Source organism: Scyliorhinus canicula, chromosome 10 (genome assembly GCF_902713615.1).
Source record: "Scyliorhinus canicula chromosome 10, sScyCan1.1, whole genome shotgun sequence".
Taxonomy (NCBI): domain Eukaryota; kingdom Metazoa; phylum Chordata; class Chondrichthyes; order Carcharhiniformes; family Scyliorhinidae; genus Scyliorhinus; species Scyliorhinus canicula.
The window spans coordinates 43,652,525-43,670,111 of NC_052155.1; the positions used below are offsets into that span (position 1 = coordinate 43,652,525).

At 50.3% G+C, this 17,587-nt stretch overlaps 1 protein-coding gene across 4 annotated transcripts in view; it reads right to left on the reverse strand.

The window, feature by feature from the left end:
- Positions 1 to 17,587, reverse strand: part of rhpn1 (rhophilin, Rho GTPase binding protein 1) — a 123,572-nt gene that overhangs the window by 31,359 nt on the left and 74,626 nt on the right. For all 4 annotated transcript variants that reach the window (XM_038808838.1, XM_038808837.1, XM_038808840.1 and 1 more), the window contains 3 exons: positions 17,248 to 17,414; positions 11,167 to 11,354; positions 10,015 to 10,171 (listed from right to left, as the gene is read on the reverse strand). In XM_038808838.1, the coding sequence (XP_038664766.1) occupies positions 10,015 to 10,171; positions 11,167 to 11,354; positions 17,248 to 17,414 (512 nt within the window). The remainder of the gene's footprint in view (positions 1 to 10,014; positions 10,172 to 11,166; positions 11,355 to 17,247; positions 17,415 to 17,587) is intronic.

A 17,587-nucleotide genomic window follows, 5' to 3' on the forward strand; every position in this document is an offset into this window, starting at 1 on the left:
TCTCCAGCAGATTAAATTGTAAGAGTCTGGCCTGTTTGTGTCTCTGGCCCTCTCTTATTACAAAATAATGCATTTTCAGTTCTTCACATAGTCCTGTTGCTTGTTTGCTGGCAGCTACAAAATGGAGGAATCTTTCCTCCATGATTTCACGCCCAAAGCACGGATGTACAGGGCATGTACAGTGTAGGTGCTGGGCGCGAGACCTCTCTCTGCCACTGCCTCTGGCAGAAAGACTCCATTATTCATATTTAAAGGCCATAGGCGCGGGGGCGCCGAGCGTGGGCAGGGAACCTACAGGCGCGGGGGCGCAGGGCGTGAGGGGTTGGGTGGGGGTGTAGTGTGAGGGGTACCTCGGCGGTGGTGGTAGTGTTGGATCCTGCAGGGGCCAGGTCACGAAGGGAAACGGTATCCTGATGGCCGTTGGGGAATTCAATAAAGGCGTATTGGGGGTTTGAATGAAGCAGTAGAACTCGCTCCACTAGCGGGTCTGTTTTATGTGACCGGACGTGCTTCCGGAGGAGAACCGGGCCCGGTGTCCTCAACCAGGATGGGAGCGAAGCCCCCGTGGTAGTGCCCCTAGAGAAAACAAATAGTTGTTTGTGAGGGGTCTGGTTGGTGGCGGTGCATAGGAGGGACCGAATTGCATGGAGCGTGTCGAGGAGGACCTCCTGCCAATGGGAGGTCAGGAAATTCCTGGACCGGAGGGTCAATAGGACGGTCTTCCAGACCGTTGCGTTCTCCCTCTCCTCTGCCCGTTCCCCCAGTGGTTGTAGCTGGTAGTCATGCTCGAGGCGATGCCCTTGTCGAGCAGGTACTGATGCAGCTCGTCGCTCATAAAGGACGAACCCCTGTCGCTGTGTACGTAGCTGGGGAAACTGAACAGGGTGAAGACACTGTGCAAGGCTCCGATGACTGTGTGGGAGGTCATATCGGGGCACGGGATGGCAAAGGGGAAGCGGGAGAACTCATCGATGACGTTCAAAAAGTACACATTCCGATTGGTCGAGGGGAGTGGCCCTTTGAAATCGATGCTCAGGCGTTCAAAGGGCCGGGATGCCTTTACCTGGTGGGCCTTGTCTGGTTAATAGAAGTGCGGTTTGCACTCCGCGCAGATCGGGCAATCCCTGGTGATGGCTTTGACCTCCTCGGTGGAGAAAGGCAGATTTCGGGCTTTGACGTAGTGGGCGAGCCGGGTGACTCCCGGGTGGCAGAGGTCATTGTGGATAGCCTTCAGGCGGTCGTCTTGCGCGCTGGCGCATGTGCCGCGGGACAGGGCATCTGGGGGCTCGTTGAGCTTCCCCGGTCGATACATGATATCGTAATTATAGGTGGAGAGTTCGATCCTCCACCGCAAGATTTTATCATTTTTAATTTTGCCCCTTTGCGAGTTGTCAAACATGAAGGCAACCGATCTTTGGTCGGTGATGAGGGTAAACCTCCTACCTGCGAGGTAGTGCCTCCAGTGCCGTGCGGCTTCCACAATGGCTTGAGCTTCCTTTTCGACTGAGGAGTGTCGAAGTTCCGAAGCAGAGAGGGTTCGGGAGAAGAAGGCAACTGGTCTCCCTGCCTTATTTAGCGTGGCGGCGAGAGCGACCTCTGAGACGTCGCTCTCCACTTGAAAGGGGACGGATTCATCCACCGCCCGCATGGCGGCTTTGGCGATGTCCTTCTTAATGCTGTTGAAGGCCAGGCGGGCCTCAGCCGACAGTGGGAAGAGTGTGGTCTTAAATAGTGGGCGGGCTTTGTCCGCATACTGGGGGACCCATTGGGCATAATGAGAGAAAAATCGCAGGCACCTCTTGAGGGCCCTGTGACAATGAGGGCGAGGGAGTTGTAAGAGGGGGCGCATACGGTCTGGGTCAGGACCCAGGACTCCGTTTTCCACGACGTAGCCAAGGATGGCTAGTCTGGTAGTGCGGAAAACGCATTTCTCCGTATTATTGGTGAGATTGAGTTTCTGGGCGGTTTGGAGAAATCGGTGGAGGTTGGCGTCATGGTCCTGCTGATCATGGCCGCAGATGGTGACATTGTCCAAGTACGAAACATGGCCCGCAGCCTGTACTGGTCCACCATTCGGTCCATTGTTCGTTGGAACACTGAGACCCCATTCGTGACGCCAAAGGGGACCCGGAGGAAGTGGAAGAGGCGGCCATCTGCCTCGAACGCTGTGTAGTGGCGGTCCGGATTGGGAGCTGGTGGTAAGCGGACTTCAGATCCACCGTGGAGAATATGCGGTACTGGGTGATCTGATTAACCATGTCTGTAATTCTGGGGAGGGAGTACGCATCGAGGTGCGTGAACCGGTTAATGGTTTGGCTATAATCAACCACCATTCGGAACTTTCCCCCGGTCTTGACGACCACCACCTGAGCTCTCCAGGGGCCGTCACTGGCCTCTATGACTCCCTCATGTTGGACCTCGGATCTGATAAATACCCTGTCCTGCAGGCTACACCGCCTGCTGCGAGTGGCTACGGGTTTGCAGTTCGAAGTGAGATTAGCGAAGAGTGGAGGGGTGTCGATTTTAGTGTCGCTAGACTGCAGATAATGAGTGGAGGTAGAGGTCCGCCGAAGCTGAGTGTGAGGCTCTTGAGATTACATTGGAAGTCGAGTCCAAGTAAGAGTGGGGCGCAGAGGTAGGGGAGTATGTACAGCTGAAAATTAGAGTAGCTGGCGCCCTGAACCGTTAGGGTCGCAACAGTGCGCCCTTGTATGTCTACTGAGTGTGAGCCCGAGGCGAGGGAGATAGTTTGCCGTGCAGGGAAGATAGGGAGCGAACAGCGTCTTACCAGGTCAGGATGTAGGAAGCTCTCGGTGCTCCCGGAGTCAAAGAGGCACGGTGTCCTGTACCTACTGATTTTAACGGACATCATCGAGCTCGGGAGGTGCTTCGGACGCGACTGGTCCAACGTGACTGCGTTGAGTTGCGGGTAGTCGGCGGCTCGAATCAGCTGTGCTGGAGTGGCCCCGTGATGACTGTCCGCTGAGGTCATAGTCGTCGAGGTTCGGTTCGGTTGATGGCCAAGATGGCGGCCCCCGTTGATCGCACATGGCGGGCGGCGAGGAAGATGGCGGCCCCCATGGATCGCACGTGGCCGGCCGCGTGGAGGAGGGTTGCCAAGATGGCGGCCCCCATGAGTCGCACATGTCGGGTGGGAGCGGAGTCGGCAGACACGCTGCATCATTACGGGGCCTGCGGGCCTGTGAGTTCGGGAGGCGAGTGCTCTGGACTGCGGGGGAGTTTGGAGTTTTTGAATTTGCGAGGCATACTCGGGCATAGTGTCCTTTGCGGCTCCAGGTCGCGTTCCGGGCCGGGCAGTGCTGCCGTGGGTGTTGGGGCTGGCCACAAAAATGGCACGCTGGCGCTCCATAGTGGGTGGGTGGACGCGCGGCGCAGGCCTGGGGCAGTCGCTGGTCGGGGGCCCACGATGGGGTTGCTTGGTCCGCGGGGAATGAGTTCAAACTGCGGAACGCAACCTCCACAGTCGTAGCTAACTCTACCGTGTCCTCCAAGTTATGGGCCCCTTTTTCAAGCAATCGCTGGTGCACATAGTTAGACCTAAGCCCTGCAACGTATACATCATGTACAGCAAGTTCCATATGTTAGGAGGCTGTTACAGCCTGAAAATTACAGTCCCGAGCAAGGGCTTTTAAATCACGCAGAAAGTCTTCTAACGCAGAGAGCGGCACACACAGAGAGCGGCACACACAGAGAGCGGCACACACAGAGAGCGGCACACACAGAGAGCGGCACACACAGAGAGCGGCACACACAGAGAGCGGCACACACACACAGAGAGCGGCACACACACACAGAGAGCGACACACACACACAGAGAGCGACACACACACACAGAGAGCGACACACACACAGAGAGCGACACACACACACAGAGAGCGACACACACACACAGAGAGCGACACACACACACAGAGAGCGACACACACACAGAGAGCGACACACACACAGAGAGCGACACACACACACAGAGAGCGACACACACACAGAGAGCGACACACACACACAGAGAGCGACACACACACACACAGAGCGACACACACACACACAGAGCGACACACACACACAGAGAGCGGCACACACAGAGAGCGGCACACACAGAGAGCGACACACACACACAGAGAGCGACACACACACACAGAGAGCGACACACACACACAGAGAGCGACACACACACACAGAGACACACACACAGAGAGCGACACACACACCAGAGAGCGACACACACACACAGAGAGCGACACACACACACAGAGAGCGACACACACCACAGAGAGCGGCACACACAGAGAGCGACACACACAGAGAGCGACACACACAGAGAGCGACACACACAGAGAGCGACACACACACACAGAGAGCGACACACACACACAGAGAGAGACACACAGAGAGCGACACACACACACAGAGAGCGACACACACACACAGAGAGCGACACACACACACAGAGAGCGACACACACACACAGAGAGCGACACACACACACAGAGAGCGACACACACACACAGAGAGCGACACACACACACAGAGAGCGACACACACACACAGAGAGCGACACACACACACAGAGAGCGACACACACACACAGAGAGCGACACACACACACAGAGAGCGACACACACAGAGAGCGACACACACACACAGAGAGCGACACACACAGAGAGCGACACACACAGAGAGCGACACACACAGAGAGCGACACACACAGAGAGCGACACACACAGAGAGCGACACACACAGAGAGCGACACACACAGAGAGCGACACACACAGAGAGCGACACACACAGAGAGCGACACACACAGAGAGCGACACACACAGAGAGCGACACACACAGAGAGCGGCACACACAGAGAGCGGCACACACAGAGAGCGGCACACACAGAGAGCGACACACACAGAGAGCGACACACACAGAGAGCGACACACACAGAGAGCGACACACACAGAGAGCGACACACACAGAGAGCGACACACACAGAGAGCGACACACACAGAGAGCGACACACACAGAGAGCGACACACACAGAGAGCGGCACACACAGAGAGCGACACACACAGAGAGCGACACACACAGAGAGCGACACACACACACACAGAGAGCGACACACACACACAGAGAGCGACACACACACACAGAGAGCGACACACACAGAGAGCGACACACACACACAGAGAGCGACACACACACACAGAGAGCGGCACACACAGAGAGCGACACACACAGAGAGCGACACACACAGAGAGCGACACACACACACACAGAGAGCGACACACACACACAGAGAGCGACACACACACACAGAGAGCGACACACACACACAGAGAGCGACACACACAGAGAGCGACACACACAGAGAGCGACACACACAGAGAGCGACACACACAGAGAGCGGCACACACAGAGAGCGAGACACACAGAGAGCGACACACACAGAGAGCGACACACACAGAGAGCGACACACACAGAGAGCGGCACACACAGAGAGCGACACACACAGAGAGCGACACACACAGAGAGCGACACACACAGAGAGCGACACACACAGAGAGCGACACACACAGAGAGCGACACACACAGAGAGCGACACACACACACAGAGAGCGACACACACACACAGAGAGCGACACACACACACAGAGAGCGACACACACACAGAGAGCGACACACACACAGAGAGCGACACACACACAGAGAGCGACACACACACAGAGAGCGACACACACAGAGAGCGACACACACAGAGAGCGACACACACAGAGAGCGACACACACAGAGAGCGACACACACAGAGAGCGACACACACAGAGAGCGACACACACAGAGAGCGACACACACACACACAGAGAGCGACACACACACACAGAGAGCGACACACACACACAGAGAGCGACACACACACACAGAGAGCGACACACACACACAGAGAGCGACACACACACACAGAGAGCGACACACACACACAGAGAGCGACACACACACACAGAGAGCGACACACACACACAGAGAGCGACACACACACACAGAGAGCGACACACAGAGCGACACACACACACACAGAGCGACACACACACACAGAGAGCGACACACACACACAGAGAGCGACACACACACACAGAGAGCGACACACACACACACAGAGAGCGACACACACAGAGAGCGACACACACAGAGAGCGACACACACAGAGAGCGACACACACAGAGAGCGACACACACACACACAGAGAGCGACACACACACACACAGAGCGACACACACACACACAGAGCGACACACACACACACAGAGCGACACACACACACAGAGAGCGACACACACACACACAGAGCGACACACACACACACAGAGCGACACACACACACACACACACACAGAGCGACACACACACACACACACAGAGCGACACACACACACACAGAGCGACACACACACACACAGAGCGACACACACACACACAGAGAGCGATACACAGACAGAGAGAGCGATACACAGACAGAGAGAGAGCGCGACACACAGACAGAGAGAGAGCGCGACGTACACACAGACAGAGAGAGAGCGCGACACACAGACAGAGAGAGCGATACACAGACAGAGAGAGAGCGCGACACACAGACAGAGAGAGAGCGCGACACACAGACAGAGAGAGAGCGCGACACACAGACAGAGAGAGCGATACACACAGACCAGAAGAGAGAGCGCGACACCACAGACAGAGAGAGAGCGCGACACACAGACAGAGAGAGAGCGCGACACACAGACGAGAGAGAGCCGCGACACACAGACAGAGAGAGAGCGCGAAAAAAAAACACACAGACAGAGAGTAGAGCGACGACACACAGACAGAGAGAGAAGCGCGACACACACAGACAGAGAGAGAGCGCGACACAGCAGACAGAGAGAGAGCGCAGACACACAAGACAGAGAGAGAAGCGAGACACACAGACAGAGAGAGAGCCGCGACACACAGACGAGAGAAGAGCGCGACACACAGACAGAGAGAGAGCGCGACACACAGACAGAGAGAGAGCGCGACACACAGACAGAGAGAGAGCGCGACACACAGACAGAGAGAGAGCGCGACACACAGACAGAGAGAGCGCGACACACAGACAGAGAGAGCGATACACACAGACAGAGAGAGAGCGCGACACACAGACAGAGAGAGAGCGCGACACACAGACAGAGAGAGAGCGCGACACACAGACAGAGAGAGCGATACACACAGACAGAGAGAGAGCGCGACACACAGACAGAGAGAGAGCGCGACACACCGAGAGAGAGCGCGACACACAGAGAGAGAGAGAGCGCGACACACAGAGAGAGAGAGAGCGCGACACACAGACAGAGAGAGAGCGCGACACACAGACAGAGAGAGAGCGCGACACACAGACAGAGAGAGAGCGCGACACACAGACAGAGAGAGAGCGCGACACACAGACAGAGAGAGAGCGCGACACACAGACAGAGAGAGAGCGCGACACACAGACAGAGAGAGAGCGCGACACACAGACAGAGAGAGAGCGCGACACACAGACAGAGAGATACACAGACAGGCACTACTTGATGATACCTCCTTTTGTAATGCAGGGAAACCTGGAGACACGTTTAGTTAACATATTTTTTGTCAAATTAACTACCTAATTCTCCAAGAAACGGTTTGGAAGGAGCCTTAAAAGGTTTGGATTGTTTAATTGTGCAATGGTCAGAAAATGTGCTCTCGAGAGACCAGCTAAGAAAGTTGCCGATAAGGATCTCTAAAACAAATGTAACATGCAGGTGAATGCAAATTACTAAAGAAGTTTAAACATATGCGAATTGTCAATATTGGCGTTTGAACCAAGAGTTAGATACTTCATTGGACAATTGTAGCTTAAGGTGAATTATGATAGGATGGTATGATCTTGTTAGTTAAACATTTTGCTCACTTTAGGATGAAGGTCATTGCAAAAGATGTGGGGCTGGATTCTCCATTCTGGAAACTAAGTGCTGTCGCCAGTGTAGAACGTGTCGACTTTCACAACAGGAAATCCGACGCTGACCCCTCACCGATTCCGGTACCGTTGAGGAGCCAGCACCGGTGCCGACTGAAACACCTGCTGCCTGTTTCACAAAAGGCCGGAGAATGGCCGGGTCTCGGGCCGCGCATGAGCACGGCTGACGACCTGCCCCGGTCATGGCAAACAACACGGCACTGGCTGTCCGCTAAACCTAACCCGCCGACCACGACCTCACAGCCCACCTCCTGGCCACTCCTCACTGATCCCCCCAGCCCTGACAGCCAATCCCCCGGCCAGCGGCATTGACCCTAATCGAGTGTGGCTGCGCTAGACACAGTTCGCAGCTAGCACGCCGGCTCAGACCATACATGTCCCGTGCCGTCGGGAACTCGGCCTATCGGGGGCGGAGCATCGCGAGTGGGCTGGCCGATGATGTGCCAACGGCTTTGCGACTGCGTGCAGCGCATGTCATGATGATGCCAGTTTGGAGGGGGGTAGAGAATCGGAAACAGCCGGCAAACCGGCGCCAGCCCCCGATTCAGATACCGGAATCAATTTCCCACCCGATCGGCAATTACGATCTTGGCATCGGGCAACGGAGAATCCCACCCATGATGTTTAAGTCAAGGCAACTTGCTCAGTTGCTGGAAGTACAATTAGCAGGACGTTAGCTGCTTGCTGGGTGATAAAAAAAAACCACAAGTAGAACTTGAGAAGAGGAACAGGAGTAGGCAATTCAGCCCGTTTGAGCTTGTTCCGCCAATCAATACGATCATGGCTGATCTCATCTTGCCCTCATCTCCACATTACTGGCTACTCCCCTTAACCCTTCATCCCTCTAATTAAAAAGCTATATATCTTTGCCTTAATTTTGTGCAGCATTCCAACGTCCACTGCACTCCGGGTAGAAAATTCTACAGATTTACGACTTCATTCTCATTTCTATTTTAAATCTGCCATCCCTTGGCCTAAAACTATGGTCTCTTGTTCTAGAATGCCCAACAAGGGGAAACATCTGTTCCACCTCTACCCTGCCAATCCCTTTAAGCATCTTATATACCTCGATCATATCTCCTCTCATTCTTCTAAGCTCCAGAGTAGTAGGCCTAATCTACTCAGTCTCTCTTCATAAGACAAGTCCTTCATCCCTGGAATCTATCCAGTTGACCTTCTCTGATCCGCCTCTAATGCAACTACATCCTTCCTCAGTGAGGGCCCAAAACTCGACACAGTACAGTGAATGAATGCCAAAATTCCATTTGCCTTCTGCTTCACCTGCACACTAACTTTCTGAGATTCGTTCACGAGGACACCCAGAGCCTTCTGCACCTAAATATTTTGAAGTTTCTCTCCATTGAGACAATAAGTTGCCTTTTTCTTTCTCCGACCAAAGTGGATAACCGTATGATGCCTTGTAACATGTAGGTTTTGTAATGTATTTGATTTGTTAATGGGCGCATCGTTTAAATCGAGTAAAGACATTAGTGTTAAAGTTTTCAGTGCTGTCTCATACTTGAGCAGTATAGTAACCAGTCAAGATAGAAAGGTTTAAGTCTTCGAGTGGATAACCTGCCCCTTTTTGGTCATGTTTCAGAAACCTCCTAACTTTTAATAAGTTGCAGATGTCCTCTGTGATCTTACCCTGTTCCAATGCTGCTGTATCTTTAACAAGTAGATATGATGCTTTATGGATAAATACTATATATTAGGAACTTTTCATTTATATTCATGCCAACTTTTATGATGGAACCTACCTTTGTAAACCTGAAATTAGAGCACCCCCCCCTAAAGTACAGGTGCCATACAGAGATTTTAAAAATAAAATGTGAAGAAAGGATTTAAAGTTCCAATTATCATCATGCCCCTTAATCCAATTTCATCCGATAAAGCTATTCAATTGTGTCCCCTGTGTTCTATGCCAATGGAGATTGATTAGTATTAAAATATTTCCCTTTAATCTCATTACAACCATCAGATTTTTTCACAATACTTACTTATATGGTCACACAGAGCAACTGCTGCAAAATAGTGAGAAACTGCCTTGAAATACTCGGATTTGACCTGAACCATGGTCGTCCAAGAGAACGGGACGTAGTTTTTCACTGGGGGTTGCGTCATTGTCTGATAGACCAAGGAGTACACATCAGCCACCTACAAAGCAAAAAATAATGATTCATGACAGCAAAATTAAGACTATGTTACTGTATTTGTAGTGATTGTACCAATCATGCTGCCTTCAAATAGAGTGGTCCCTGCCTGCAGATTGCCCTAAAATGGGTATCCTGTGAGGAATTGTAATGTCAGTCATGCAAAGATTAAGAATAGACAAGTCTTCCCAATTTTCTCACAAATGTCCTCAAATCTCTTTTGGTAACATGTCACAAAGAAATAATAACCACATTCACTTAACTCAGTCAAGATACTACAAATAGCTTCAGCAACCTTGCGCTAAGGAGAACAACATTTTTTAAAAAGCAGGCAAGGATTCCCTTACTGATAGTCATGCTACAGAAAATCACTCGCGAGTGTAAAGTCCAAGCTCAGATCGGATGGTAATATCCTCTGCTTTCAAGTCATCATTTCAAACTCTCAAGTCTTTTACTTTGGGGTTGGCTGCTGCTAATCATGTGAGACCTGCATATTGGGAGCTAGGAATATCAGCGTAGCAAAAACAAAATCTAAAAAGTTAATGATTTCATGTACACCCTAGATAGATAATACATTAAATACATTTTTTAAAACGTGAACCCAATCTCACTGACACAATCTGAAAGGAGATACCTTTGGAAACCCATCCTTGGATCAGGTATATAGTGTCCACTGTTTATAGTGGGTGAATTTATGTTATAAAAATTTGTCCACAATACAGAGTAAAATCAAAAAACAAATTAACATATTTTAAATAATATTTTGTCTCCACCTAGCAACCATCTCCATTAATTATTAGTTGCAAGGAGAATCACATTTATAAAGGCAAAGATCAAAATCAATAGAGACCCTTGGAAAAAGTGCAGACAATTACTTATTAAACTTTTTAAAAAGTCAATAACTTAAGTTATTATTGGTGTCTGTGTAGTGATAATGGAAAATGGCTTGCACTAATTTCTCAATAAACGCAGATAGCGCAAGTGGGAGGAACATCTTACCCTTGCAGCTTCCTGTGCACTCTGTAGTTGCATCAAGAACTCATCCTTAACTCCCGCCACCATCACTTTTTCAAAGACGCACTCCTGTACTTGTGCAATCATCAGACGTACCAGCATGTTGAGGGATGGTGTGCTCATGTCAAGGCTTGGTGCATTGGAGAAATTTTCTTTCAAGTAGTTCAATGCACCTGGTGAATAGGACATGACATATTTGTACTATAATTATGGAACACAACAATCCTATGTAATATAAGCAATGTTTAGAATACAATACAGGTGGTGCTTGGAGAAAAAGATGGCATCAACCTGAATCACATTCATGTCTTCAGCATGCCCTAAAATGTTTCACATCCAGTTCATTACTTTGCAAGTGCAGACACTTTTATGGAGGTAAGTGAGGTAGCTGATATTCTCACAAGATATACAAATAGTAAAAGAAATGAATGTCCAGTTGAACAACATTTTTTTGGTGATGGCATCCAGATGCACAGGAGAGCATCCCTCTTAGAAGTTCTTAACACAGGTGGTCCATCAGGCAAACAGCAACTCTTTGCTAGCTCTCACGTCTTCCTTAAAGTGTTATTATACTTTTGTCTTGACAGACACAATGATCTCTGCAAAGCATCCCATGTCCAAAAACTACTTTTGAGTAAAGAAGCCAAGAGGTTAAGCAACTGGACATTATGTTTTTGATCTTTACAGGTAACCAAGCAAATTTTCCAAGGCCAAGAATGATTGAAAATGGCTTCTCTTCAAATCATGTCAAGAGATCTTAACAGTCACCTAAGAATGTTGATTTTGCTTTAGTTTAACTACGAACCCAAAAGAAGCATCTTGGGACAATTCAACGCTGCTTCAATACTGTACAGAAGTGTCAGCATGGATTATGTGCTCATTATGTCCTGAATCCACAACCTTTTTGATTTAGATTCAACTGAATCAAACTAAATGGTCTTCGAAATTTGTTGTCAGTTTCTGATGGCTCCAAATTTTGCTTTGGTATGATTCCATGGGCACCTTCAGACCCCATAACTTAATGTGGAAATTAACCGTCAGCAGGCCCAATGAATCTTGGAAACCATCAAACTGCATGAAAAGAATAGAATAAGGCCAATACAAAAGGAGGTATTTTGGAGGGTAAAGCCATAATAAGTTCCATTCTTAGCTGACTGGTTGGCAACAACAGTCTTCAGCATGTTATTGCTTAACTATTAAAAGAAAGAAGGTGGTCTGATTTCCTCCCTTTCTACCTTAGGTGCGATTGTGGTAACTGCTATTCTGGCTGAGAATTGCCAACTCTAAAAAACACTTCAATTTATACAGCACATTTACAACCACCGTATATCTCAAAAGCACCTTGTTGTAAATAAGAATGTTTTTTAAAAGTGTTGTTGCTGTGGCAATGTAGGAAAAACAGCAAATAATTTAAGCGACCAGCTCCCACAGACATCAAGCATAATCAGATAATCTATTTTGGTGATGTTGACTGACGGCAGCACAGAAGCACAGTAGTTAGCACTGTGGCTTCACAGCGTCAGGGCCCAGGCGCCTGTTCGGGTACACCGAGGGAGAATTCAGAATGTCCAAATGACCTAACAGCACATCTTTCAGGACATGTGGGAGGAAACCTGAGCACTCGGAGGAAACCCAAGCAGACACGGGGAGAACGTGCACACACAAACAGTGACCCAAGCCGGGAATCAAACCTGGGACCCTGGAGCTGTGAAGCAACAGTGCTGCCCTCTGTGCTACCGTGCTGCAATATAGGATCAAATTTTCGTCCATTTGGATCTCAAGCTGGACGCCAAGGCTTCATCAGTCACAGAACAGCAAGTGAAACGAACAACACTGGGAAATCAGAAATTCTCTCCGTGGAGAGAGAAACAGAATTAATGTTTCCAGTCTGTATGACTCTTCTGCAGAGTTAAGTGGGGGAGAACTGTAATAGATTATATACGTGTTTTAATAAATGGGAGTGGAATAGTTGGACCAGAGTAGAAGATCAGTGATAGGTGGGAGCTAGGAGAGGTTTCAACAAAGATGTGCAAGGCACATTACAGAGAAATTGTTTGTGGAAGTGTAAAGAGCTGAGGTAGGTGCCGATATTGGCATGGGCGTCGCTGTAACGGGTCTCCGCGTTGGTCAGTGGCCTTCAGATAAGCATCATCAGCCATGTTGGCAGCGGATGATCCCTGTCGCCGAGAGCCAACGGGTGGGTGGGGGGGGGGGGGGGGGGGGGGGGGGGGGGAAGAGAGAGAAGAGAAAGATGCCGTCTCGAAGAGGCCGGAAATTGTCGGGTGTGCCAGGATGAAGGCACCGTGCACACTGCCCGGGTATTGGGCGCAGCACGGCAGCATGTTGGATAGCACAATTGCTTCACAACTCCAGGGTCCCAGGTTCGATTCCCAGCTTGGTTCACTGTCTGTGTGGAGTCTGCACGTTCTCCCTGTGTGTGCGTGGGTTTGCTCTGGGTGCTCAGGTTTCCTCCCATAGTCCAAAGATGTGTGGGTTAGGTGGATTGGTCATGCTAAATTGCCCTTAGTGTTGGGTCGGGTTACTGGGTTATGGGGCTAGGGTGGAGGTGTGGGCTTAGGTAGGGTGCTCTTTCAAAGAGCCGGTACAGACTTGATGGGCTGAATGGCCTCCATTTTTACAGTAAATTCTATGATTACACGTGCATGATGGCAGCTGACCGTCAAATATCAGCTGCATGTTCATCGAGTGGAATCCCTTTTCGTTTGTGTAGAGCGGTCTGTCCTCTGCAGGTGCTCGTAGAGTGACATACATCCTGTCAATCACCCCCTGTGATGGCTGTGATGGTGGCAAACCTCGCTGCCCGTGCACCCTAGTGGGCTCGGTCCACATTGGAAATGGATGCATTGAGCCGACTGGGCATATAGGGCTTCCGTGAGGGCACGGATGCACCTGTGCACCTAGCTCTGTGAGATTCCAGACAGGTCTCTACTCGGCGCCTGGAAGGACCACGTGGCGTAAAACATTGTGTGACTGTCACCTTGACGGCCACTGGTAGCGGGTGTCCTCCCCCACGGTGCCAGGTGCCCCATGATCTGGCAGATATGTCATACTGTGCCCCTGCCCAGCCGGAGTCTTCAACGCCATGCTCAGTCTAGCAGGTCCTCGAATGACAAGCGATGCCAGTCCACGAGGCCTCAAGCGGTCCCTCCTTTGCGTTTCTTCCTCCTCGGCTTGTTGGGCGGCCCGCTCTCCATCCTCAGCGGCTCCTTCCTGTTCCTATGGGACGTGCTCTGCTGCTGCAACTTCCTCCACCTCGAGCAGCTCCAGCTCGTGCAGCTGCAGTGCACCCCACAGGGCTGCGGCGAATAGCAGGAAGGCCACCATTTTAAAAAAATAATCTTTATTGTCACAAGTAGGCTTACATTAACACTGTAATGAAGTTACTGTGAAAAGTCCCTAGTCGCCACATTCCGGCGCTTGTTCGGGTACACAGAGGGAGAATTCAGAACGTCCAAATTACCTAACAGCTCGTCTTTCGGGACTAGCGGTAGGAAACCGGTGCACCCGGAGGAAACACACGCAAGCAGGGGGAGAACGTGCAGACTCCGCCCAAGCCGGGAATCGAACCTGGGACCCTGGAGCTGTGAAGCAACAGTACTAACCACTGTGCTACGGATTGCTGGTTGAATTCCAATATCCATTGTCTGCAGGGGGGCGAAAGATTGTGCTTACCCACATGTCCACGCAGGTCCAACGGATTACATGGTGCTCTCAGTTGGCAATGTAGACTCTGCCCCTGCATGTCTCCCCCCGGTGGGGAGTGGGGGGCGGGGGAACCCATACGGCCAGTGTCACTATGCAGAATCAAGGCCAAAGTGGTTGGCCAGTTGGGTGCGCAGCAAGATGGCAGCCTTGCAGGCTGCAGCAATTGCGGTCCGCAAGTCCATAAGATCATAAGACATAGGAGCAGAATTAGGCCACTTGGCCCTTCGAGTCTGATCCACCATTCAATCATGGCTGATATTTTCTTATCCCCATTCTCCCCATAACCACTGATCCCCTTATTATTCAAGAACCTATCTATCTCTGTCTTAAAGAAACTCAGTGATTTGGCATCCACAGCCTTCTGCTGCAAAAAGTTCCACAGATTTGCCTCCCTCTGGCGAAAGAAATTCCTCCTCATTTCTGTTTTAAAGGAACGTCCCTTTTGTCTGAGATGGTGTCCTCTGGTTCTAGTTTATCCACGTCCACTCTATCCAGGCCTCAACAGTATCCTCACAGTTTCAATAAGATCCCCCTCATCCTTCTAAACTCCAACGAGTACAGACCCAGAGTCCTCAACCGTTCCTCATACGACAAGTTCTTCATTCCAGGGATCATTTTTGTGAACCTCCTCTGGACCCTTTCCAAGGCCAGCACATCCTTCCTTAGATACGGAGCCCAAAACTGCTCAGAATACTCCAAATGGGGTCTGATCAGAGCCCTATACAGCCCTCAGAAGTACCCCCCTGGTCTTTTATTCTAGCCCTTGACATGAATGCTAACATTGCAGTTGCCTTATCTGCCGACTGAACCTGCACGTTAACCTTAAGAGAATCGTGAACAAGGACTCTCAAGTCCCTTTGTGCTTCTGATTTCCTAAGCATTTCCCCATTTCGAAAATAGTCTATGCCTAAATTCCTCCTACCAAAGTGCTTAACCTCACACTTTTCCGCATTGTATTTCATTTGCCACTTCATTGCCCACTCTCCTAGCTTGTCCAAATCCTTCTGCAGCCCCCTTGCTTCCTCAATACTACCTGTCCCTCTGCAGATCTTTGTATCATCTGCAAATTTAGCAATAGTGCCTTCAGTTCCTTCTCCCAGATCATTAATGGACACCGCCCCAGTGGCCACAATCTCTCCATTCGGCTCTGGCAGGGCCTCCCTTACCCCTAGCCTGTGTTCGGCCCGGCTGTCCACAGTTACGTCTCCCAGTGTCCTACCTCCTCTCTCTCTCTTCCTCATCAGTCATGATGCCGGTTTCACGATTTTTAAAAGCACAAGTGAACCTTGCCGTTGGAAAATTGCCCCAGTGGGGGCGGAGAATCGCGGAGGTCCCGGAGTATATCGGACGGGCACGCTAATGATAAGCCAAAAGTGTTTACCGTACATACATTCTGGAACGCATTGACGCCTCTGTCAAGGCATCAGAGAATTGCGATTTGTCGTGAAATCAGCGGCCGTCACGATTTCGGAGTCGGAGCCGATACTCCAACCAATCGCGTTTCCCGATTCCGGCATCGTCTGACAGAGAATCTCACCCATGGATCTTACAAATTTCAGGGGCCAAATAAATCTTTTTTTAAAGCTATCAGACGTCAATAACGTTTAGGAGTAGGGAAAAGGAAGTTGAAATAAGAGTGATTTTGAAATCAAAACAACAAGGAAGGCAAGTATCACTCTTTTGTGGCAATGTACATTATCTTTGTGGAATTCGTAGTCCATCGATTGGCATTCAGCATAAAACATTGGGCGGGATTTACCAGCTGTTCACGTTGCTGGGAAATTCCGTCCCACACTGACACACGGGTTTCCCAGCGATGAGGGATGCTGACGCCGGGAAATCCCGTTGACAACGGCAGGGTTGGTAGATAATAATCCAGAATATAATAATTATTAGTGTCACAAGTAGGATTACATTAACACTGCAATGAAGCCACTGTGAAAATCCCCTAGTCGCCACACTATGGCGCTTGTCGGGTACACTGGGGCAGAATTCAGAATGTTCAATTCACCTAACAAGCACAACTTTCAGGAATTGTGGGAGGAAACTAGAGCACCCGGAGGAAACCCAGACAGACACGGGGAGAATGTGCAGACTCTGCACAGACAGCGACCCAAGCCGGGAATCGAACCCCGGTTCCTGGCGCTGTGAAGCAACAGTGCTAACCACTGTGCTACCGTACCGCCCGCTGATCCCGCTGGCGGGCCGCAGCTGGAAAACATGCAGCGGGGTGGTCGGTAAATCCCACCCATTGTTGCACATAGTTAGGCTCAATGTTTTACTTTCATCTGCTTGTTCTGTTAATTAAACACGTATTCCACCCATCCAATGCAAACCTACCTGCCGCCTTTTGAAAGGCTTCAATAGCATGATCGATGCCCTCCTTGGTTGTCCGGTCCTGCCGTGCACCAATCTGTGTATATAGTGCACCGATATTGAAGAGTACGCTTCCTTTTTCAAAAGCCAGAGCCCGCTGGTAGGAAGGAACACCAGTCAAAGAGTCATACCTGTCAATTTATTGGGGAGGAGAAAAGGGAAACAAAATGGGTTAATATATCATTTTGAAACTTTGAACAGAAAATTTATCTCTCATGATGCAAGGCTAAAATTGGCAGTGCTTCTGTTTGGATCTGCCTTAATTATTTTCTTAGGTAGGGTGGTGTTGACCACAGCCATAAGC